The sequence below is a fragment of the Taudactylus pleione genome, unplaced genomic scaffold, assembly GCF_031769625.1.
Source record: "Taudactylus pleione unplaced genomic scaffold, aTauple2 ptg000464l, whole genome shotgun sequence".
NCBI classification, from domain to species: Eukaryota; Metazoa; Chordata; class Amphibia; order Anura; family Myobatrachidae; genus Taudactylus; species Taudactylus pleione.
Window position 1 is genome coordinate 3,995,967 of NW_028284866.1, and position 25,266 is coordinate 4,021,232.

A 25,266-nucleotide genomic window follows, 5' to 3' on the forward strand; every position below is an offset into this window, starting at 1 on the left:
CGCTCACATAGCTGTGTGTTACCACCCACAACTTATGCGAGCGTCCATGATGATGGTCGCGATGGTCAAGACCATCGGGCTTGCGACGAGACCCTGCGGTGATTTTGGCTGTATCAGAGCCAAAATCACTCCCACTGACATCACTAGTGATGTCAGTGGGGCCGGACCCAGACGGTAGGCGTTCCCATGGGAACGCCTCCGTCTGGCAGCCACGCCCCCGGCACGCCCACCAAAGCTTGGCTGTCGCTATCTGGGTCTCGCGCATGCGCACGACGGAGCTCCCACTAGGGCACCATCGACCTGCTTGCGAGCGCTCAGCGCTCGCGAGCGGGTCTGAATCAGGCCCATAGTTCCTTGTCCAATAATGATCCTCATGATTTCCATAAGCTTTTTATTAAAGATTGTTGTTATTTTTGTCCTACGGATGTTGCCGCATGTATGAAAAATGTTGGTTCCTTTAAATAATAGACGTTAAATAAATAGCTTTATTAGCTAACCCCTCCACCACAGTACTTGCAGAACCATTATGGTGCTTGGAACCCCTATAATTAAGGTTCTTCTGTCAGTATTGGTAACAGAGCTGCTTCTCTTGGCATCAAAGTAAGGAGAACTTGGATACTATTGAACAGGTGTTAATGCATCTGATTGGAGAAATACATTCACAACTTCCCTGAGCAATCCGTATGAGCTCAACCCTCTCCACACTTTTACGTCTGGAGAAGTAAACTTTATAAATGCCATCAATGGTAAGTAACTGAGGAAGTTTGGGGGTCCTGGGTCTGCTAGTTTGGGGGGAGATTGTATTATTTATCAAACATTTTATTTGCTTTTTGTTCTCCTTTAACAAAAAAAGTCCAACTATGACAGCAGCATGGCAGACGGGAAGGACAACTTGTGTAATGCAATTACCGCTAGTCCTAAATATAAGCTCTGCCATTGCAGGCAGCAACTAGTAGTTTCCACATTGAAGCTGGTATTGCTCTCCAGGAGCTGATGGAAACAGCACTAGATGTACCCATCTAGTACTAAATCAGGGTGGTTTCATTGGCATCCATTCATCTCTTTGCTTGCTGGGACCCATAACAGTCGCATGATGGCACGGGTGATACTTACCCCAGATAGCGGGGAGCACTAAGAAATACCAGATAAAAATAAATAGACTCAATAAAGGGGAATAATAATAGCCCCCATACACCTACACGATTTCTGGATGATTACACGATTTTCAAGCAATCATAAGATGGATCTTGTGAAAATCGTGTCTATTTTTAGTAACTTGCGATCTGATGTGCCCTCCTGCTGTTCGTACAATCGTGTCTTCTGATCATATGTGCAGCACATCTTGCCCGTCGTATCCGTATGTGGATCGTGCCGTTTATTTTGTTCATGCAATCCATCGTGTGGCATTTCAAGTCATTTCAATGACTGTTTCCCTGATGAGCCTGTGAGACAAAGGATCGATCTTACGACTGATCCTGTGCTAGAAAAACAACAAACATGCTGTAGGGACTGCCAGGGAGCACCGGGAGAATCGTAGGGAAAACATATCATTCATCTGATCTTATGCTGGTCGTTTAGGTGTATGGGGCCTATAAGAGGTAAAGAGGATAACGAGGAAGGAAACACTAGTGACTGGATAAAATACAGGAAGTGGGTAGAGGCATGAGGTGACGGACGGAAGAGAAGATAAAATAATGGGAATACAGAAAGGGCGGAAACAAAAGAACCTCGACAGGGGAAAAGGGAAGAGGTGTAGACAAAGACATAACTGGAAGAAAAATGAGACAGAGGAAACAGAGGGACCAATGATGGAAAAACTGGGACTCTGGGCCTGATTCAGACCCGCTCGCGAGTGCTATGCGCTTTCAAGCGGGTCGATGGTGGCCCAGTGCGCATGTGCACGACGGAGCCGGCTCCGTTGTGCGCATGCGCGAGACCCGGATAGCGACAGGCGCAAGTCTCGTACCAAAGGGGGCGTGCTGTCGATGTTGAGTGACAGCACGCCCCCTTTGATGGGCGGGCTTGGGGCGTGGCTGCCCAGACAGAGGCGTTCCCATGGGAATGCCTACCGTCTGGGGCCGGCCCCACTGACATCACAAGTGATGTCAGTGGGAGTGCTTTCGGCTCTGTTTGAGCCGAAAGCACTCTAGGGCTTGCGGCAATGAGACCCTACCACAAGGGTCTCGTCGCAAGCCTGATGGTCGCGATGGTCTTGACCATCGCAACCATCTTCCTGGCCGCTCGCTATAGCTGTGGGTGGTTACCCACAGCTATGCGAGCTGCCAGGAGGCCGCGCTAAAAAAACAGAAGGACGGCCCTGATTCAGAGCGAGCGGTCTGTCAGAGCGTCCAGCTCTGAATCAGGGCCTCTGTTGGATGAAAGCTGAGGTACAAAGGAAAAAATACTTTGAGTGACTAGAAAATGGTTGTTTATAAAGAGCCTCGCTGATACATCCAAATCAGTCAGAGAATGAGTAATAATGATACCAAATATGTTTATGCCAAATCATAGGAAAATCTACAGAACCTGCTAATTATTTAGTGGGACTATGGGGGAGATGTATCATCGGCGACATCGCCGATGCAGTACATCCCCCCCGACTTCGCGTACATACCGCGGTTAATTACCGCGGTATGTACCAAGAATATCGCAAAGAACAGCTCTCTCGATGAGAGCTGTCCTTTGCGATGCTGCCGGGCATAGGGACTTCCGGGTTTAACACCCAGAAGTCCTTCTGCGCATGCGCAGAAGGCCGCGGGGGCTCATGGGAGGGATCCGTCCGGATCCCTCCCAGCCCCGAGCGTCACGCTAAGAAGCCCATAGGCTTCTATTGGGTAACGCCACCTGAAGGTGGCGTTACCTAGCAACGCGAAGCTGCATTCTGCTGCTTAATACATACGGGGAATGCGGTAAAACCCCCGAAAACTGCATTTTCGGGGGTTTTACCGCATTTTTGCCGTTAATACATCTCCCCCTATTTCAGTATCATTAGAATTCATTATTTCATTTTTTTCATAAACGTATATAAATTGTTAGTATGTTTGCACCTACAGTGGTGAGATTTGTTGTGTGTGGTTGATTGATTTGTTGATAATTGAACACAATGCACTCCTATGTAGTAGTAATGAATGCTGTACTGTATATTAAGTGCCTGTAGATGTGAAATATGACAGATCCTTATACTGAAGAAGTCGGACAGCGCTGGATTGCAGGAAAGTGTCTTGTTACTCATAGATATAGAAATTATTACAGTCATTAGTTATAGGAATTATTACAGTCATTGCAGATGGCCTCTGTGAGACAACTTTCTAAAATAAACAACTTTCTAAAATAAATCCTGTAAATCTGATTTAAATAAATTAATAAAAAATCTTTACAAGAAAAATATAAAATTTTTGCAGATTTTGGGCCGTATTCAATTATGTGCGAAAAGCCGTTTTGCCGGAAAATTTTAAACTGTATTCCGTTCCATTCCGTTTTCGCCTATGCAAAAAGTCAAGACACTGAAATAGGCGATACTTTTTCTCAACAGGATAGCAGGGGAAAAAAAGTGCAAATTCTATATTTTGGGGTGCAGATGTTGGGAACACACTCAGAACGCTTAGTACACCCCCCCCCCCCCCAAAGGACAATTCACCCAAAAAAAGAATAAAAAATAAAAAAACAGGAACACCCCAAAAAACGCATTAGAAATTTGGGGCGAAAATGAAAAAAGTGGGGGGGCAACTTCAAAAACTAGCAAAATAAAGTTCTGGGAATGCTCTAAGAAGGGGCCATATGTTTTTGGGATTGCAGGTGCTTGTATGCAGGAGGATTTTTCACTTTTTGTAAAACTTCACTTTTGAGACATTAAATTATGTTAGTACCAATTTTCAATTACCCCAAATTTGACAAGACAACTTATTTTCACAAAAAGATACTGCTTAATGCCATTCTTCACCACTATTGCAAGGAAGCTAATAATAGTTTTATTAGGTCTATTGGAACACTTCTTCTACATTAATGCCCAATGTAAGTGCATAATTTTTTTAGGGTACAGACCGATTTCCCCAATTCTGACAGTACTTTCCGTCTGTTCTGCATTTGCCGCTTGCCGTTTTCACCTATTTTGTAATTGAATACTGCGAAAAGCGGGGACGCCCACAATGAGATTTTGCGTCCAAAACACACGATGTAGGCGAAAAGTCGGGTAGGCAGAACTTTTTCGCAAATGCGAAACTAATTGAATATGACCCTTTATCTCTATGGGAACGTTGACAATTTTCTGTGGGAAGTTTTTTCTTTTAGTTTTCTTTGCTTCCTAATTAGAGATTAAAGTCAGCAGGCAATAAAATGATGGTATTATGCATGTTATGATCATGTGGCTACTGGGAATTCTGTCCGCCTGAAAGTTCTATTTATTTATAAATATGACTTCATGTGACGCTGCGCAGTGTGTTAGTTATAGTGATTTTTAGAGAAATAAAACTAGCTTATTGTGGAACAAAATCAGTATAATTAAACAATTACCTTGTGTCTTACTACTCTTTGCAAGATCGTCACCAGGAAACACTAAAGGACTGAGCCCTAAATACAAATTTTCCTGTAGAAAACAATAGTTTGTAACATACATAGAACTAGACAGGAGCCTCCATACGTCAGATGGCGTGGACTGCTGTAGAAATCTGTGCATACCGGCTTATTGCTCTAACCAAGAGACACTCTAATCATAGTAGGGGAAAACACTGGTGAAGGTATATTTGAAAGGCTATTCAGTAAAAACGATAGAATAATCCAGTATGAAAAGTCATACTGATATATTTTCAGATCTTTACATAAAAATTTGCCTTCCTGACAATAGCTAAGATGTTTTATATTGCTTAGTAACCTGTCACTTCTTTACTAAAAGCTATTGTCCTTCAAAATGTTGAATATAGAAAGCTTGATGTACAGATGTGTCCTCATACATCTAGCCTCAATATGCAAAGTGGCGCGAAATGCCTATGGGAGTGAGCCGCAAGGTTCCGTGTGCCAGCGCCAGGCATCTTTCTGCGTGTTTTTCTGCCGAAAATGTGTCTGTCGTAATGCAATGTACCAGTACGCACCAGGAGACTCTGCTGATTAATTTATACCCAATGAAACTGGCATGGAAAAAAGCTGCGGCCGCTACATTGTAGCACTTCATATACAGATTCGGAGACTCAGTCGCACACAGATATACAAGTGACGCATATCAGATCAATCAGCGCAGTCTCTTGCTACATCCTAGTCGCATCACATTGCGACCATGATACATTTTTGCAAAATAAAGAAGTCACTCGGCGCTAGCAATGTCGCATGGGACTTGGAACGCTGAGAGAAGGTGATTATCGCGACTGCAGTAATGATTATGAGGACACATCTGTATGTAGATTATATTAAGAGAGCGTTCAAAAACTCTTTGCACGCCCCAGGCTTTCCCGTGGAATGCTATTATACTGTGCTTAGCGTTAGCGCAAATGATTACTGGAATGGTGAGATTGATGCACAGTGGTGTATCTAGGGTTCCGGGCGCCCCCCTCCAATATCTGCTTCTACTAAAAAAAAAAAAAAAAAAATAACACACACTGGGGGTAGTTTAATGCACACATGTGAAGAAATAGGGAGAGTATAATTTTTATTTCTCTTTGTAATATATATATCTTTTATAGAACTTACTCCATTGCAAACCATTATATATAAATTTATTTATACAAAAAAACACAGGAAAAGCTTAAAAACATTGAATCAAAAACAAATAAAATGCATTATGGGTAACATAATTTACATATATTCAAATTGGGCTATCTATACTGCATTACGCTTTTTTAACAACTGATACCTACACTCCACCTTTAATTTACTGGGATGATAGATCTTTTATATTTTCCCACATAACAATGAAGACAGTCCATATGGCTCATGTCTTATTCCCAACACGGGGTTAGCCACCACCTAAAAAGATCACAGCCAGTCCCCCAAAATGAGAAAAACATAAATTTATTACACTTACACTGGGGGTAGTTCAATTTACATGCCTGTAGAAATAGGGAGACAATATATATATATATATATATATTTTTTTTTATTTTTTTTTTTCAGTTATAACACTTACTACATGAAAAGCACTGTAATTTCTATATGTCAACAACACAGGAAAAGAGGGCATCAATAACAAACAAGATGCATTGTTGGCAAGATAATTTGCATATATGCAAATTACCTTGCGAATAGAGCCTTGTGATTGATGTGGTGCTTGCACTCTTTTCCTGCACAGTTGACATATTGCAATTAGTGAGTGGTGATTGGTATGTGTTGGGTATTGTGGGGGATGAAATATATTAGGGATAAAAATAAAAAAAAATGACCCTCCCTAATTTTAAATGTTTCTGATACAAAGGGACATATAAGAAGGCTAATACATAGTAACAATCAATGGAGAACACTGGTAAGAGCAGAGGAGATAGAAGAAGACCAGGGATCTTTACTGCAGCTGACTGCAGGACACTGCTAAGAGCAGAGGAGACAGGAGATCATGTGCTAGTGATGTCGGGCTGAAACAGCGCTCCCCCTCCTTGGCCGCTCCCCCTCCTTGGCCGGCACCCCTGGCAGGGGCCATCCAGGCCAATAGGAAGATACGCCCCTGTTGACGCAAAGTGAAGAAAACTTTTTCAGAAATTTCTCTTACATTATTTCTGGAGCCCCAGCGGCTTCAGTGGGTGGATGTTAGGCATGATTGGCACATTAAATGTGCTTTAATTGCTTGAGGTTAATCTCCAAGTGTACAAGGCCCCTCATTTGTCCCATTTTGCAGACCTTTGATAAGTGTTTGCATTTTAGGTTAATCAGTCCATTTCATGCTGAGTGACAGTGCTTCACACATGTATCCATGTTGTCTATGGATAAAATCCCTATTTATACCCATCTCATTTCCCCACACCCACATTTGCGCAGTGTCCTCAGAATGTGGCAGCTGGTTTCATTTTTCGATTTAAACATGGTTTTTAAAAAATGTGTATATGAAAATACCTCAAATTTCCACATTAAAGCACAGGCCACATACACACAGCAGATGAAATTATGCTGAACCATGGGAACCTAAGGAAATGCAGCCAATCAGATCTCTAGGGACACCCGCCTCACAGTTGATGAAATTATGACTTGTCCCACTAGTTGGTAATAAAGTGATAAAATATGCTTTGATTGCTTGATTTTCTTTTATATATTAGTTCAGCTCACAGAAAAAGACACTAGAAATATGATGGCGGATTGGCACTAGGGCTATTAAGCGAAACAGATGTTTCTATAGTATTTTCCCTTTTCATTATATTCTACTGAGTGCATCTGAGATTGACTTTTTCTGCTGAATTCATTGGCATCTTGTTTAGTCAGTATGAAGTTGACTTTACATTACTTATACCCTTTTTATACTGGCCAAATAACTCGGGTTATTGCTGTGTCAACCTGGGTTGAAGCTCCGTAGGAAAAACCAGGCGCTCCTGTCGAGCGTCTATAGATCCAAACGCTGCGCACTCTGGAGTAATAAGCACTGTTCCCCTCTTCAAAGCAACCAAAACCAAAATGATAGTGTACGCAACAGGTTATACATACAATTTTAATCTCAATATAATCATCAAAACACATTAATAGCCAATATAGAAAATAAGAAATTGAAAATGAATAAATGATAAATAATGAAAAATAACCATATGCATATATGTGGGAGCAAGTATTAAAAAATAATTTGATCGTTCCTGTTATAATCAATGAAAAAAACAGGTCTGTAGACATTGTAAACACAACAGGTCAATGGTGAAATTATTGCACCAAAAAATAAAAATCCATACATATTGCAGGCTCCAACACGGTCAGTCATTGTTAAGCCAGCAATGTCTAACAACAATAAGCGGGAGCTGCAACTAATTTCATCAACTGTGAGTAGTTAGGCTAATTAGCGTTATCACTAAGAGCAGCCAGTCACCCAACATTTATTGGTGAATCACCCTCCCTTAGAAGCATCTTAAGGAGACTCTGTACGGTAGGACAGTATCGCCGTGGCCGTCAGTATCACCAAACTAAGGGAGGGTGCCACAAAACAACCTTATAAAGCTACTACAACTAATATGAGCCGTTCCACACCACAACACCAGGAAACACAAACCAGACAAAGCACTAGGGAGGGCGGGAGGCTTTCAGGATGCAAAGAGGCTGAACCGGGAAGGGCCTGTGCCATATAGAGCAGTGGTCAGGGAACAGGGGTAAATTACCCCACATGGGATAAAAATAAGATTCCTGGGGGTAAACTTCTCTTCTGAACTCCAGCTTCCGCCTCTCTCCATGCACACTATAGGAGAGACCAGGACGGCGGCAGATGCAGGAGCGGGGATTAAGGTAAGTGTTTTTTTTTTTTTTGTACAAGCGGCATTACAGGGGCATTATATGGGACACTACTACAGGGGCACTATATGGGAGCACTGCTACAGGGGCATTATATGGGGGGCACTACTACAGGGGCATTATATGGGGGCACTACTACAGGGGCATACCTATGGGGGCACTACTACAGGGGCATTATATGGGGGCATTACTATATGATTTCTTTCCTTTCTAATCAAGGGGGTAACGCCGGCGTATCTAAATATATTTTGGGGTAAAAGGTAAAAAAGTTCCCTGACCCCTGATATAAAGCAAAACCCCCAAATTCCTCCCCCAAACATCACATAACCAATCACACTATGTTAATAACATGAACAGGCAGCTTTATTAGCAAAACAAATATATTTAACATCTTGTATCCCCCAGGTTACACACAGAAAAAATTGGCCTTGTGGTTTAATCTGCCTCAGTATCATTTAACTGTTCTAAAATGATAGGTAGGAGCTGATTGGTTGCTGCCGGCAACTTCTCCACCTCTTCTCGTTAGAAGGTTTGCTGTCTCTCCCTCAAAACCACTTTACAACATCTCACTCATTTGGCTGTTCTTAAATAAGAAGAAGCAGAAAAAAACATTAAACTAAAACTGTATTTTAGTGGTAATTTGTCACATCTCATTGTTTGCTGCTGCAATTGGCCTTGATCTTCACCGCCTCGCACCATTTGCTTCCGCTTGAGGCCCATAATGATAATCTTAGCTCGCTTTTGCACACAAAAAAATATATAGACTGCTGCATAGCGTCTCTGTTATTTCATTTGCCGGCTTTGCGACTGCGTAATATTGTTGAGTTGCTAGAAATTGTGTTGTAAATAGACCATTGCAATCGTGTACTGTACAGAGCAGTTCCATAAACCACATTCATAGAATGCAACATGTGAAATAGTTAAATCCTTTGTTCTTTAGTAACCATGGACTGTAATGTTATGGTGCGTATCCACTAGGCGTTTAAATTGAGTGATTGAACGACATTGTTATCATTCAAACGCTCATTAATCGTTCACAAATCGGGCATTAAAATGTTGAAAACGACCAGCGATGCTCGCTCCCATCAGTCGCTTTCAACATCAATTATCGCCTGAACATGCCGGTCAATCTGCCGATAATGACAGATTGGGCATGTTTGGGGATGGAGGAGGGTGCCTGCACTGAATGACATATCGTCCAGTGTATGCACTACAGCGGAAGAGGAATGACTGTACGATTACAATGTTGTAATCGTACTGTCGTTCCACTATCTGCTAGTGGTAACGTACCTTTAGAGTAATCAGGAGGAGAGTGCAATATTCTGCCTGCATACTTACATTGCAGAGATTACTGGCTGGCATACCTGGAGCTGTGACTGGTATTAAATAATCAGTGCTGGTAGATATTATAATGAATGTAACAAGTCTGGCTTATGTCTTAGTAAGTATATATAATGAACATGTGAAGTGTATAGATTGCAAAATTATTTTTTTATTAGGTATTTGCATGCATTCAGCAGACATAAGAGGTTAATCTAGCAGCAATGTGAGGGACTGCATTGAATATATATATATATATATATATATATGGAAAATCCTCTTAGAAAGAATCTGGCGCTGTGACTTACGTCTGCTGCTTGAAGTAAACAGTATGCAGACCTCCTCCTTTTCTCTCTCTATCCTTTCCCCCCTCCTGGCTTTTCCCTCCCTCCCTCCTTACTCAACTTTACTCATGTGTTTCTGTTTAAGAACTCCAGTGCAAATGAATATGATTGGCGTCCACAGTCCCCTCTTGACTTCCAGCTGGAGTCATAAGAGAAAGCGCTTTTCCTTGCAGTGCAGAACTGTTTACTTTCCTTATTAGTTTACATGGGGTCTAAGCCGCCACTACAGCTTTTCTTCACATTGTTTTCCTAATCCTGGTCTGTCATACTGCAAAGGTCTGACGCCTCAGAAAGAGCCGGCTCTGACATGCGTCCATATGATTAATTTTCCCGGCTTGCTCCGTCACTTTTTCCGTCTTCCATCAAATGTTCCTCGTTGCTTCTCTTTCAAGGGCTAGAAAGGGATACATCTATATGGCCAGCCCTTTGGACCTATGCTGCGAGCCAAGATTGTATTCTGATTGGCTAAAATCTGATGACAAGTCGGCCTATCATGTATCGAATGGACGCAGGTCGTTCTCGCGGAGCGATGGCTGGAAGCTGGCTCACGGCTTGCTTTTTCCCTTCCCCAGGTGCTGACGGCAACTCGGAAGCCATGATCCTGGAACAGTACGTTGTAGTGTCCAACTACGAGAAGCAGGAGAACTCTGAAATCAGCCTAAAGGCTGGGGAGGTCGTGGACGTGATAGAGAAAAACGAGAGCGGTAAGATCCCCTATATTTACTATTTTTTTTTTATTTTATCTCTCTCCATTCTCACAACTATATTGTGTGCTCCCCTCCCATCCACAGGGCTGTACATTAGCTGCGTCTGGTAGTGAACTTGGCTCAGGAGGTAAAACATTTTCCCCAGTTGATTTGGGCTCTGAGCCAAAATTATTGCCTTGCACCTTAAGAATGTATCCTATGCCTTATATATGGATTAATAATATTGCATCACTGTTCTAACTAAAGGGGCACCACCTACATGTTTGCTTGGGTGTCAGTTGCCAGATGAGACAGCTGTTAGCGTTTTATTCCCTGTACTGTAATTCGTGGGTAACTATATAGCTGATTTTCTGTAACTGTACGAGTCACGCATTGTGTGGCTGTTCCTACCCAGAGCAAGCTCGCATTGCAAGATCATTCGGCTACATAGTTTGGATGTGCTGCCTATGAAAGCAGAAAGGAGAGCTGTCATACTTGGCCTATGCTGCAGCTATTATAAAGGGCTTCCAGTCTGTTTTGAAGACCTGCAAAACTAATTCAGGCATCACAGAGTGAAATCGGTGCATGTGGTTTTTTTTCTTTTTCCTTTCATTTCTGTCTGTTAATAAATGACGTGAAGACGGTAAGCTTCTCAGCGATTGGCTGTCATTGTGTATTATCAGCTGCCAGGGTTACATAAGCAAACAGTGCATTGGTTCCGGCAGTGCCTTTAGTTAATAGTATGTGTGTTTACATTCAGGCTGTTTGTGTTCGTACACTGTACCTCACCAGGCCACGTACTGTACATTTGTGCTCTGATTTGTCGGGGCAAGCTGCGCCCTTTCATTCTGCACGTTGCAGGCTTCCATCCAGGTCTACTGCAAATGTGGCAGTCTGTCTGGGAGACCCTTTCAACATTCAGTTTTTCTTTTTGCGGTTAGAATGGAAGCAGTGGGTGGATATCTAAAATCAAAGCATCAGCAAACGTTTTAGCTGCCTGGGTTAGGGGAAAAAAAAGTCATAGGATTGGCAAGTTGTTCCATACATTAACTTTGCAAATGTCATCGCCACAGAGAATTTCATAAACCCCCTATTACATTTGCATAGATGTTGCTGAACCCCATGATAAGCTCTTGATCAAGTGCATCACTATTCTGCAGTAATTTCCTCCTTCAGAACTCTATAGCATCTATTCTTCCTAAAAGGTATATACTAGTATACATAGTTGTGTGGTGTGATATTCATTTTTTATTATATTGCTGGGTGTAAAGCTAGGGTACTTTCAATCGTCTTACACATTCGTATAAAACTTTAGTGATTGAAAGATGTAATCACAGACTACAAGCCGTTAATTGCCAAAGGAGAATGCAGTGATTGTTTGATTTACAAAATGGAAATTTTACTGAAAAAGCTGGAAAATTTAGTGTGAATTGATTATTATCGCTGACAAAATGTCCCCCCTCACCCTGCAGTGTCTGTACTTCATATTTCCTTGGGGCCTAACAACCTGGAGATAGTTGAATCTGAGCAGGTTTCGTTAATTGTGATTGGATGCAGTAGCTGACCAATCAGCTTCAGTGGACACCATGGATGATTTCCGCTCAGTTTAAAAATTCTCCATGTTTGCATTATTATGTAACCAGAGTATGTTATATACATATATATATGACATATATAATAACAGTAATGTTATTTATATAGTGCTTTTCATATTCCACAGAGTATTTACTTGTTCTCAGGAATCTAGTGATTATCAAAGCTACACCAAGCCACACTAACCCTCCCCCCCTATTTTGGCAACCATGTACTAGTCAAACAAATAATATATTTTTTTTAACTAGCTTATTAACTTACTCTGACATGAGATAGTGATGGAGGTGTGAAAAAGAAGCACTAAGGGAATGATAAACATACACCTGTTGGAGCAGCTTATCTTGCATGTACTCAAGGGCATGATTCTGAGGTGGGAGTGAAGCATAGAAGAGCATGTACTGTAACACCAGGGGTATTTGAGAGAGGAGGGGGCCCGTGTGCACTCCTCGTGCGGGGCCCCCTCCTCTCTACCTGGCGGTCGGCCAGCCACCTGAGCATTAGTAGACTCCAGGCACTAGAGTGTGCCCGGAGTCTACTGCGCATGCGCAGAATATCGGAAAATGGCCGCGGCGGCAATTTTTCCGGTGTTCTGAGCAGCAGTGGCACCCGACGCGGGACCTTGGACAGGTACCTTTAAAAAAAATATTGGTGCAGTGTGTGCGGTGCGGGGCACACACTGCACCCATTATAGATACGCCACTGTGTAACACACAATTGGTAAAACCATGTTGCACTGCAGGTGGGGCAGATTTAAAATGTGCAGAGAGATTTTAATTTGAGCTGGTTATGTCCAAACTCAAATCTAAATTGCAGAGTAAAAATAAAGCTGTCCAGCATTTGTCATCTACATGCAAAAGTAGCCAGTATTTACCCTGCATGCAAAAATAATAAATCTATTTGCACCCCTTGCATAGCAGCATGGTTTGTCCAGGTACACAGTTACTAGCTGTTGTGTGCTTGACTCCCACCTCAGGTGCAGATTAAGCACCAGGAAACCTGGTGTGAGGAAAAGCCGGGGCCCGCGTGTATTGAATAAGATGCATATTTTGAGCAAAAAAAGACCCTTGGCACGGCCGAGTCGCCCAAGACCTGACCCACCGAGAGGAGCAAGATTAGGGCGACTTGAGCAACAGTGTATGAGGTCTGTAGTGATGTGGTGCATACTGCACTTCCTTGGTTGAGGTCAAATCAGAAAGTTACCAGGAAGTATGAAGTGCTAGACTTATTGGGAGGGATCTGTAATATAGTAGTTTGTGGGTAGAGGACCTCATTCAGAGCCGCTCGCAAAATGCGAGTGCTCGCTCTGAATGAGGGCGGCCGCTTCCTTTTTAAAGTCTGGCCTCCTGGCCGCTCGCTAAGCTGTGGGTGACCACTCACAGCCTTAGCGAGCGGCCAGGTTGATGGTCACGATGGTCAAGACCATCGCGACCATCGGGGCTTGTGACGAGACCCTTGTGGTAGGGTCTCGTCTGCCGCTAGCCCCAGTGAGCTTTCGGCTCTAATAGAGCCGGAAGTTCACCACTGACATCACGAGTGATGTCAGTGGGGCCACCCCCCCACCCCGCCTACAAAACAGTGCGAGCCGTCGATCACCATCGGCAGCCCCCCCTTTTGTAGTGAGCCCCAGGGCTTGCACACGCGCAGTGGGGCCACTGCACATGCGCAGGACCTCAACATCGACCCGCTTGCGAGCGCTCAGTGCTTGCGAGCGGGTCTGAATGAGACCCAGTGTCCACTAAGACAAAAAATTAAGTGTAGCTTTACCTCGAGTTCAAGGCCACAGCGATCCTCTCTCCGGCTACTGTTTGCCTGGTTCCTATATACAGCATTTGTCAGCAGGGTTGTGTGTTTCATAAAAGCTAACCGTAAAAGAGGCACGTTGAGTTGGAGCATTGGAGCATTTGGGGTATCTGCCGAATCAAGACCGTACGGGCCATTAAGGTAAAAAGAACTTTTGTATTTTATTTTGGTGGACTAGGTGGTGTTATACTTTAATCTTAGCTTAGTTTACCTTCAACTCTATCAGTTACTACAGCTGATGCTGTGCCCTGTGCCTTTTAGTTCTATGCGAACGTTGGCGTCAGAAGGCTGGAAACGCTATTAAGCAATGCTGTTGTATTAGCTTGATGTCTGCATCTCCTCCTCCCTGACACTGCACTATTGGTAGATACACAGAACAATGAGGTCTTCACTAGTCTCTTCTTCTCAGCTATAAACAGAGCACGTTCCACAATGTTTAGTGGTCCATTGGCTGGATCTTTACAAGTGTCCCTGCAAAGGCATTTATTTCTATACTTGGTATGGTAGTAAAAAAATAGGACCTAATAGTCTAAACAAGAAGGAAGCCAAAAAAATGATATCATTACTATGCACATACTTCCTCTGTCTGAAAAGAGATGCATTTTCTGTGATGGCCTCCATAAGTAAAGAATCGTGTGGTCCATATTTATGGCGTCAGATTTCTTTGCTGGAAGGTCTAGGCTCAATGTTTATTGCTTTGCATTTAACCACGAGGCTGTTGACTTTGCAGCAGGATTTTAAACAACGGCTGTTACACTGAAAGTTCAAAATGACAGAGAGGTACTTGGCTGCAGACTCCTCCGCATAACTCTAGCTACGAGTCTGTTCTTAGTAAGGCATCCTGCAGGAAGATATTCTCAGTGCATTGCAGCTTTCTGCAAGATAAAGTCAAAGAAATGGGCATGGTAACAGGCTCAAGCTCACACTTACCCACTATCCCGAATTTCTTCTGCTGTGAAGTGGGCAGACTATGGCCACAATGATGACCCACAAGGGCCCACAAGAGAAATTCAATGGCCTGCTGAAGGGGTGTGACCAACCATTGGTTAGGTGTGGTCATCAATGGTAGGGGCGTGGTTTTCTAATAAAGGATACAGCATATGATGCATTCTCAGATTCCCAGACACAGCACAAATTTGTATCTGTGTCCCCTTTATTCTAATAATAATAATAATAAAAAAGTGACAGCATTAGTAGAATAATTATTTCTATTTGAGGGTCCATAGGGTATCCACAGGATACCTTAGGGGTATAGGCGATGACGTCAGACATCGGGCACCACAGAGTTAAGTTTTCAGCCTCCCAGGATGCACTGGGGCCCCCCTCCTATACCCCAGCCCCGAGTCAAAGCAACTCAGTTTCGTAGGTGCGCGGCTCAGAGTCTGATCACCTTTAACAGAGGGGGGCTGTTATGGTCCCTGAAGTTCTTTAAGGCAGCTGTGGCTGCACAAGATGAGCTGCACAGCATAGACAGTCAGTAAATCCGGTTAAACGGTACCAGCCTCAGAAACATTTGGCTTTTGCATACCCCTTTGCGGATAATTATTTTTCCAAGTGGGAATCTCCTCCGCAAGTGGATTCTCATGTAACATGCCTAGTGAGGAGTGCTACTTTGCCCATGCCCTACATGTCCTCCTTAAAGGATTGTACGGATCGCAAGGTTGAAATTTGCCTGAAATCCATTTATTCCCTAGTTGGAGGGGCATCCATACCGGCTATGGCCGTGTGTTGCGTGGCCAAAGCCATGGAGCGCTGGGCTGATAGTTTGGAGGCGTCTCTTGACTCTGACTCTTATCTGGAGCTAGTGGGCAATCTCAGAGACTCAGCCCCGTACATTAATGAGGTAGCCTTGGATATCAATCTCCTCACCTCCAGAATCTCCTCGGCAGCTGTGGACGCTCGTCGCACCCTATGGTTGCGCTCTTGGAAAGCTGACGCATATTCCAAGAAGGGTTTGGAATGCTTGCCTTTTAATGGACAGGTCCTGTTTGGCCCTGATCTGGACAAGATAGTGGCCAATCTGGCAGCAGCTAAGTCTGCGTGTCTGCCATCGGCTACAGTCCCATCAGGGTCTGGTATTTCGTCCTTTTGGCCCTACAGGGCCCAGGTTAAGTCCAAAGTGCAGTCCTTTCCGAGACAGGCCGGGCCCAAGATCGGGGGTATGCCCTCTCCTTCCAGCGCAGGCCACCCAGCAGGTTTTTCACCACAGGCCTTCCATCAGATCAGAACAAAGCCCTGGAACTACAGAAAGTGTTGCACTCTATGCTCCAGGCTGGAGTTATATTGGGGCATGGGTTATAGAGGGGCATGGGTTTCTATTCCAATCTTTTTTCTGGTGCAGAAACCCAATGGGTCTTACCGACCCATCCTCAACCTCAAATCCCTCAACAAGCCCCTGAGGGTGCCTCAGTTCAGGATGGAGACCCTGCGTTCCATTATACTGGCGATGGAGCCTGGGGATTTCATGGTGTCGTTGGACATTCAGGACGCTTACCTGCATGTCCCCATTATCTTAACGCATCAGCAATTCCTCAGGTTTGCAGTGCTCGACAAACATTTTCAATTCCAGGCACTGCTCTTTGGTCTGGCAACAGTGCCTCGTGTCTTTACCAAAGTCATGGCGGTAATGGCAGCCCACCTACGGATGCAGGGGGTCCGCTTGTTGCCTTATCTGGACTACCTTCTGTTGTTAGCAGGGTCTCCAGCGTTCCTCCAGCTTCATCTGCAACTGACAATTTCAGTATTGCAGAATCACGGCTGGTTAATAAACTGGAAGAAATCCACCCTGGTTCCCTCGCAGAGGATGCTCCATCTCGGGGCCCTGTTGGACTCTCAACAACAGAAGTTCTTTGTGACGGAGGAAAAAGATCTCTGCATTACAGGCAAGGGTACGCAGTTGCCTTCAGAGCTGCCGAGTGTCTATTCACTCAGCGATGAGGTTACTGGGCTCCATGGTGTCACTCTTCAACATGGTGGAATATGCCCAGTTTCACTCCAGACCTCTGCAGCAGTTGATCCTCTCCAGATGGAATGGGTTGCCCCATCGGATAAAGATGCAGACGATGGTGCTTTCTCCGGAGGTTCGTCTATCTCTGGCCTGGTGGTTGCAAACGACTCACCTGAACAGGGGACGCCCCTTTTGGGTGGCAAACTGGGTCCTTTTGACGACGGATGCCAGTCTCTGAGGCTGGGGAGCAGTCACGGGTCCACACTTGTTCCAGAGGAGGTGGACCCCGGCAGAAGCTGCGCTTCCAATAAACATCTTGGAACTTTGCGCGGTATTCAATTCTCTCCAGCAAGCAAAACATGTTCTCCACGGAAAACTCGTGCAGGTACAATCGGACAACGCCACCACGGTGGCTTACATAAACTGCCAAGGAGGAACCCGAAGTCGGGCAGCGCTGGCATAGGTGTCCCGCATCCTGACTTGGGCGGAGGGCAATCTCCCTGCCATCTCAGCAGTGTTCATCCTGAGAGTCCTCAACTGGGAAGCGGACTTTCTCAGCCGTCAGGACGTGCATCCGGGAGAATGGTCTCTTCACCAGGAGGTGATTCAACTCCTGGTGGACAAGTGGGGCCTTCCAGAGATAGACCTCATGGCCTCCCGACACAACAACAAGCTGCCTGTGTACGGGTCAAGAACAAGAGAGGCGGAGGCTCTTCTGGTAGATGCTCTGTTGTTCCGGTGGACCTTCCAGTTTGCATACCTCTTCCCTCCGTTCTCCCTTCTTCCTCGAGTAGTTCGAAAATTCAAGCAAGAAGGCGGCACGCTCCTGTTGATATATCCAGCGTAGCCCAGACGTCACTGGTACTCACACCTTCAGAGTCTCTCCGTAGACACTCCGATGCTGTTGCCTCTACGTCCGAGCCTGTTGTCACAGGGTCCTTGTCATTACCCGGACCTGAGTCATCTGTCTTTGATGGCGTGGCTGTTGAGACAGCCCTCTTAAGGTCCAGGGGTTTTGCCAGCTCTGTAGTTAACACCATGCTTAAAGCTCGGAAGCCTACGTCTGCAAGAGTTTACCATCGAGTATGGCATACTTTCTTTGAGTGGTGTCGCCCTAGAGGATATGATCCTCAGGTGTTCCGGATATCCAGAGTGTTGGCTTTCCTACAGACGGGCTTAGATCACGGTCTTCGCCTTGCTTCTCTGAAGGTGCAAGTTTCTGCCCTGTCAGTGTGGTTTCAGCGTAGGATTGCTACTCTTCCTGATGTCCGCACCTTTATGCAAGGTGCACTTTTGTATTCAGCCTCCCTTTGTTCCACCAGTGGCTCCTTGTGATCTGGCTGTGGTCCTGAGGGCTCTCCAAGGACCACCATTTGAACCACTGGGCTCAGTTAATTTGAAATGGCTTACAGCTAAGACTGTATTCCTTCTGGCCATTGCTTCGGCCAGAAGGGTCTCAGAATTGCGGGCTCTCTCATGTCAACCTGCCTTTCTCATTTTTCATAGGGACAGGGCTTCGCACTCGCCCTTGTTTCCTCCCGAAGGTGGTATCTAGTTTCCACATCAACGAGGAAATCTTAATGCCGGCCTTTAATTCACCAGACCTCTTGGTTGGTAAGGCCACCTTGGATGTGGTGCGGGCTCTAAGGATTTATGTTGACCGCACCAATTCTTTTAGGAAGTCGGACTCCTTGTTTGTCCTCCATAAGAAGGGTTGGCCTGCCACTAAGCAAACTTTGGCAGGATGGATTCGCATGGCAATTTCGGAAGCTTATATTCATGAAGGCCTTCCTGTTCCATCCTCTGTTAGGGCTCATTCCACTGGGTCTGTGGGTCCTTCGTGGGCAGCTTGCCGTGGTGCCTCGGCTGTTCAGCTGTGCAAGGCTGCCACGTGGTCTTCTGTCCATACTTTTGAGAGGTATTATGCATTTGACACCTCTGCCTCTCAGGATGCTTCCTTCGGGCGGCGGATTCTCCTTTCAGCACAGGAGCGTCCCCACCCTTAAAGGATACTGCTTTGGGACATCCCCAAGGTATCCTGTGGATACCCTATGGACCCTGAAGTAGAAAATATGAGATATGGTAAGAACTTACCCTTGTTATCTCTATTTCTACAAAGTCCATAGGGTTCCACAGGCCTCCCGCCCTATCGCACCTGTACTGCAGATGGGCTTTCATCTGGTCACCGGTTTTTCCATCTCCTTCTGGTGAGAATGTGATTCTTGTGTGTTCCAGATCTTTCTTCTCTCTCTTTCTTCTCCTCCGGCCTATGGCTTGTTAGGTAACTGAGTTGCCTTGGCTCGGGGGCGGAGTATAGGAGGGGGACCCCAGTGCATCCTGGGAGGCTGAAAATTTAACTCTGTGGTGCCGGATGTCTGACGTCATCGCCTATACCCCTAAGGTATCCTGTGGAACCCTATGGACTTCATAGAAATAGAGATAACAAGGGTAAGTTCTTACCATATCTCATATTATTAATCTGTGCCTCCTTTAGTATAATAATAATAACCTGTGCCCACTTTAGTCTAATGATGATATGTACCCTCTGTACCTCTCAATCACTGACACACACTCTGTGCTTCTCACACACACTGATGCAAACTCTGTGCTTCTCACACACACTGATTCACACTCTGTGCTTCTCACACACACTGATGCACACTCTGTGCTTCTCACACACTGATGCACACACTGTGCTTCTCACACACACTGATGCACACTCTGTGCTTCTCACACACTGATGCACACTCTGTGCTTCTCACACACTGATGCACACTCTGTGCTTCTCACACACACTGATGCACACACTGTGCTTCTCACACACACTGATGCACACTATGTGCCTCTCACACACACTGATGCACACTCTGTGCTTCTCACACACACTGATGCACACTCTGTGCTTCTCACACACTGATGCACACACTGTGCTTCTCACACACACTGATGCACGCTCTGTGCTTCTCACACACACTGATGCACACTCTGTGCTTCTCACACACACTGATGCACACACTGTGCTTCTCACACACACTGATGCACGCTCTGTGCTTCTCACACACACTGATGCACACTCTGTGCCTCTCACATACACTGATGCACTCTCAGTGCTTCTCACACACACTGATGCACACTCTGTGCTTCTCACATACTGATGCACACTCTGTGCTTCTCACACACACTGATGCACGCTCTGTGCTTATCACACACACTGATGCACGCTCTGTGCTTCTCACACACACTGATGCACGCTCTGTGTTTCTCACACACACTGATGCACGCTCTGTGCTTCTCACACACACTGATGCACACACTGTGCTTCTCACACACACTGATGCACACACTGTGCTTCTCACACACACTGATGCACACTCTGTGCCTCACACACTGATGCACACTCTGTGACTCTCACACACTGATGCATACTCTGTGCCTTTCACACACACTGATGCACACTCTGTGCCTTTCACACAGGCTGCTGCACACTCTGTGCCTCTCACACACGCTGATGCACACTCTGTACCTCACACACACTAATGCACGCTCTGTGCTTCTCACACACACTGATGCACACTTTGTGCCTCTCACACACACTGATGCACACTGTGCCTCACACACTGATGCACACTCTGTGCCTCTCACACACACTGATGCACACTCTGTGCCTCTCACACACACTGATGCACACTCTGTGCCTCGCACACACTGATGCACACTCTGTGCCTCGCACACACTGATGCACACTCTGTGCCTCGCACACACTGATGCACACTCTGTGCCTCGCACACACACACACACACTGATGCACACACTGCACTTCTCTCACACACACTGATGCACACTCTGTGTCTCTCACACACACTGATGCACACTCTGTGCCTCTCACACACACTGATGCACACTCTGTGCCTCACACACACTGATGCACACTCTGTGCCTCTCACACACACACACTGATGCACACACTGCACTTCTCTCACACACACTGATGCACACTCTGTGTCTCTCACACACACTGATGCACACTCTGTGCCTCTCACACACACTGATGCACACTCTGTGCCTCACACACACTGATGCACACTCTGTGCCTCTCACACACACACACTGATGCACACACTGCACTTCTCTCACACACACTGATGCACACTCTGTGCCTCTCACACACATTGCACCTGGCTCTCACACACTGCGCCTCTCACATACACACTGCGCCTCTCTTACACACACTGTGCCTCTCTCACACACACTATGCCTCTCTCACACACACTGTGCCTCTCTCACACACACTGTGCCTCTCTCAAACACACGTGCACTGTCTTTGACACACACACACACACAGGCTGTGCCTCTCACACACACACACTGTCTGTGTGTTTCTCGCACACTGTGCCTCTATCACGCATACACACTGGACCTCATTTAGAGGAGGTCGGAGGATGCAAGCGGTCGCTCAGAAAACTGGGAAGCCACTTGCATCCTGACCACCCGCCTCTGTTGCGGTCGTTAGGCTGTGGGTTTACACCCACAGCTCTTAACGACCGCTCGGGTGATGGTCGCGATGGTCAGAGACCATCGCGACCATCGGAGCTTACGACGAGACCCTAGGGTAGGGTCTCACTTGTCGTAAGCCCCGGAGAGCTTCTGGCTCTGTCAGAGCCGGAAGCTCTCCACTGACATCACTAGTGATGTCAGTAGGGCCTCCCCCAAACGGTAGGCGTTCCCATGGGAACGCCTCCGTTCGGGCTGCCGCCACCCCGACCCGCCTTCCAAACGGGGCGAGCTGTCAATCAACATCGACAGCTCGCCCCCTTTGGAAAGAGACCCGCTACGACCAGCGCTGTCGGTCGTAGCGGGTCTCACGCATGCGCACTTGCCAAACATCGAGGCGGCCGTGCGGTCGTAGACCGTACGGCCGCCTCTGAATAAGGTCCACTGTGCCTGTAACCTATTCCCTGTATGCTTACCTCAGTCTCCTCTCCAGTGGGCAGTAGCTTCTTGTTTTTTCTTCAGTGCCTGTGGGGTGTCTTAGCGGTGGACATCCATGGTCGATGTTTGCAGACCATCAATGTTTTTCTTTTGATGGTAGTGTTTTACCATTCAGTGGTGGCATTCCAGTGTTTGCCACCATCAAATGGTAATGATTTGATAGTGTTCCGATGGTTAACTTTTTGTTGTTGTTGTTGTCTTTTTTTAATGTGACAAATGTAACTATAAATTTGTCACAGTCACACAGTCAGTTCAGCAACATGAGGCCCAGTCTGTGCTATGCGTGCGGCTTGTGCGACCAGGCTGCTTCATACTGTGTGTTGTGACCAGAAGGCAGGAATGTAGACCCAGACAGCACCTGTCTTCCACCTCCCAGACTTCGGGAGACACATTGCCCTATCAGAGACCAGGGTAGGTACTGCAGGACTTATTACCACCCTCATTGAGAACTACCTTCTTATGCAGCTGTCAGTCACTGGCGTTTTCCTGTCCTGCTCCGCCTCCTCCAGTGACAGTCTGACTCTGCCCACTCTGGCCTACCGCTATGCAGGGTTAATGCGCATGCACAAATATGGCTAACTGCGCTTGGATTTACCATCGAATGCTTGTGATGTGATGGTTAACTACCATCGCATTGTAACATTCAATGGCAGAAGCCCATCCCACTGTTTGATGACGGGCCTTCGATGTCCATCCCTAACGTGTCTGCCTGTGCTCCGATTGGCTGAGTGACTGAGTGTGTCACTCAGCCAGTTGGAGCACAGCAGACACTGCTGGAGAGGTACTGCACCGACCAAGAAACTCCTCAGCATTACAGACACAGCAGCTGCAGCATTATACACACTGAAAGGTGAGTATACAGTATCTTTACTTTAAAAATGGTGGCCCAGCTAGTTAGGCCAAATCAGTCCAATAGGGACCATCCCAAACCTGCATGGACCCTGCCCACCCGATGATAGTGGGTGGAGTTTCAAAACAGGAGGACCCTCCGTAGATTTACTCGGCCCCCTGCCAGGCTAATCCAACCCTGGTTGCCCCTGGAACCTTCACCTCTTATATATCCTGAAGAGGAGTCCCACAGAGTGCGGAATGTTATGGTCTAGTATATCACCAGGTGTAATAGTTAATAATTTGTACAGTGAAAAGCTAAGCTGCTGGTGATGTGAGGCAGGTTTATAACTGACACAACTTGGTCTCTTTTGTCAAGTCTGGGTCTTTATTTTTTTTATTTCAAAATAAAAAATAAAAGAAGCCACTACCAGAACTAGGCTTTTACAGGCTGGGTGGGGGACACACACAGCATGGAGTCCCCCTGCTACAATGTCCAGCACTACCAGCCTTTTTAGCACAGGGATTAATTTCTTGGGGAAATCAGGCCCACAAAATAATGTGCTCATAGCACTTGGGCAGGGGTGGGGAACCTTTTTTCTGCTGAGGGCCATTTTGATATATATAACATAATTTGCGGGCCCGGTGCAGGCCGCAGTCCCTCAATGTGACGTCACGTGGGGAGGGGCCACAATCGCCGTTGATTACAGCAATACCCAGAGCATCCTGAGGATGCTCAAGGGAGTTGTAAGGGCAGCGGTGTATCATCAAAAGGGTCATAAGGACGCTCCAGGCGGCACTGCTGCATAGATTTTGGCTGTAGGGTGCCAGATGAGACTAGCAGAGAAAAGCTCAGAGGGCCAGACCAAATGATTCCGAGGGCCTTATACGGCCCCCGGGCCTGAGGTTCCCTATCCCTGCATTAGGGCTTTTTCTCCCTGGGTAAGGGTAGTGGGGCAATACATTTGTCAGAAAATAGGAAAAGTGAGTATCTTTTTCCTGGCAAACTCCAGGTCCCAGCAAGTCCCATCATTCAAAATGTTATGGCTGCAAGGGCATGCTGGTATTTGTTTCCCATGCACCTGCATCCAGAACACACTGTGACCTGTTATCCACCTGTAAAGAAAAAGACACCCACTGTAGAAAGATACCTTTATTGAAATAAAAACTACCACACAAATCCCCTAGTGTCCCCATGTATTGCTCACCTATTTCCAGTTAGGGGGCTTCTCTGTTATTTAGGGTGCAGATATATTATTACAGTATACTGTTCAGTGCTTGTACTCTTATAACATTTATGTACTGTATATTGTGCCAGCATAGTTTGCAGTGCTTTACAATTAAGAACAAACACAGTAATAAAGCAAGTATAGTTATTAATACAAAGGTAAGAGGGTGGGCCAGCTCATGCTACAATTGTGCTGCGTTTCGTCTGGCCTAGCACACAATTAACAGTTCTCACATGTTACAGCAGGTATGCTTTTGTTTTGTTGTAGAACTCGAGGGATGTTGTTGACATTCTGTATTTGAAACTACGTATCCTGGTATTTTGCAATAGTCATATGCTGCATATTTCCCGTCTGACCCAAACAGGAGAGCATTAATTGGGAACGTGTGTGTGTGTGTCTCTCTCTCTCTCTCTCTCTCTCTCTCTCTCTCTTTCTCTCTCTCGCGTCCATCACAACCCTTTACCAATGTCGTCCTCTCCTAATGTCTCTCACAATCCCCTCTCATTGTTACTAGATGATGCTGTAGGATAGGACATTTTGCAGTGAGTGCCCTGTAAACAGTAGTTGCTCAGCTTTCCACCCTCCATTTTGCCACATATGGCACATATGTCACACCCATCACATTATTTGCCTAAACATATAAGATGAACATCGTAGCATTTAAGTGGTCCATTGGTCTATATCCATGGTTGTGACCGCATAAAAAGTTCATATTTACTAACCATGGCTGGAATAACATAGTGGAGAATTCATTGGCCAGTTTGTCAAATCTAGGTATAAGTTTATCCTACATGCAACTCATGAAGATCTATATGGTTAATCGCAACTGTATTCAGCCTCATAGTGATTACAGCTAGGAGTAGAGATGACCGGTCCCATTAGTAACAGGTCTACATAATGGCACTTTCTCTTTCATCCACTAGGGGACACTGGAGGTGCTTACGCTGGGGTACAGAGGCGTGGATAACTGGAGCCGGCACTTTAAATAATTTAGAAGTGTGAAGCTCCTCCCCCTCTATGCCCCATCAGCCCTCAGTTTAGAAAATGTGCCTCTAGGAGCTAGTCACAATCTGCTGTGATCCAGCAGCACATATATGTTTATTATTTTCTTTTATTTAGGTTTATTTATTTTGTAC

General features: G+C 45.7%; 1 protein-coding gene across 6 annotated transcripts in view; it reads left to right on the forward strand.

Annotated features, from left to right (window-relative positions):
- Positions 1-25,266, forward strand: part of SH3PXD2A (SH3 and PX domains 2A) — a 378,368-nt gene that overhangs the window by 274,731 nt on the left and 78,371 nt on the right. For all 6 annotated transcript variants that reach the window (XM_088448737.1, XM_088448738.1, XM_088448740.1 and 3 more), the window contains one exon: positions 10,631-10,762. In XM_088448737.1, the coding sequence (XP_088304863.1) occupies positions 10,631-10,762 (132 nt within the window). The remainder of the gene's footprint in view (positions 1-10,630; positions 10,763-25,266) is intronic.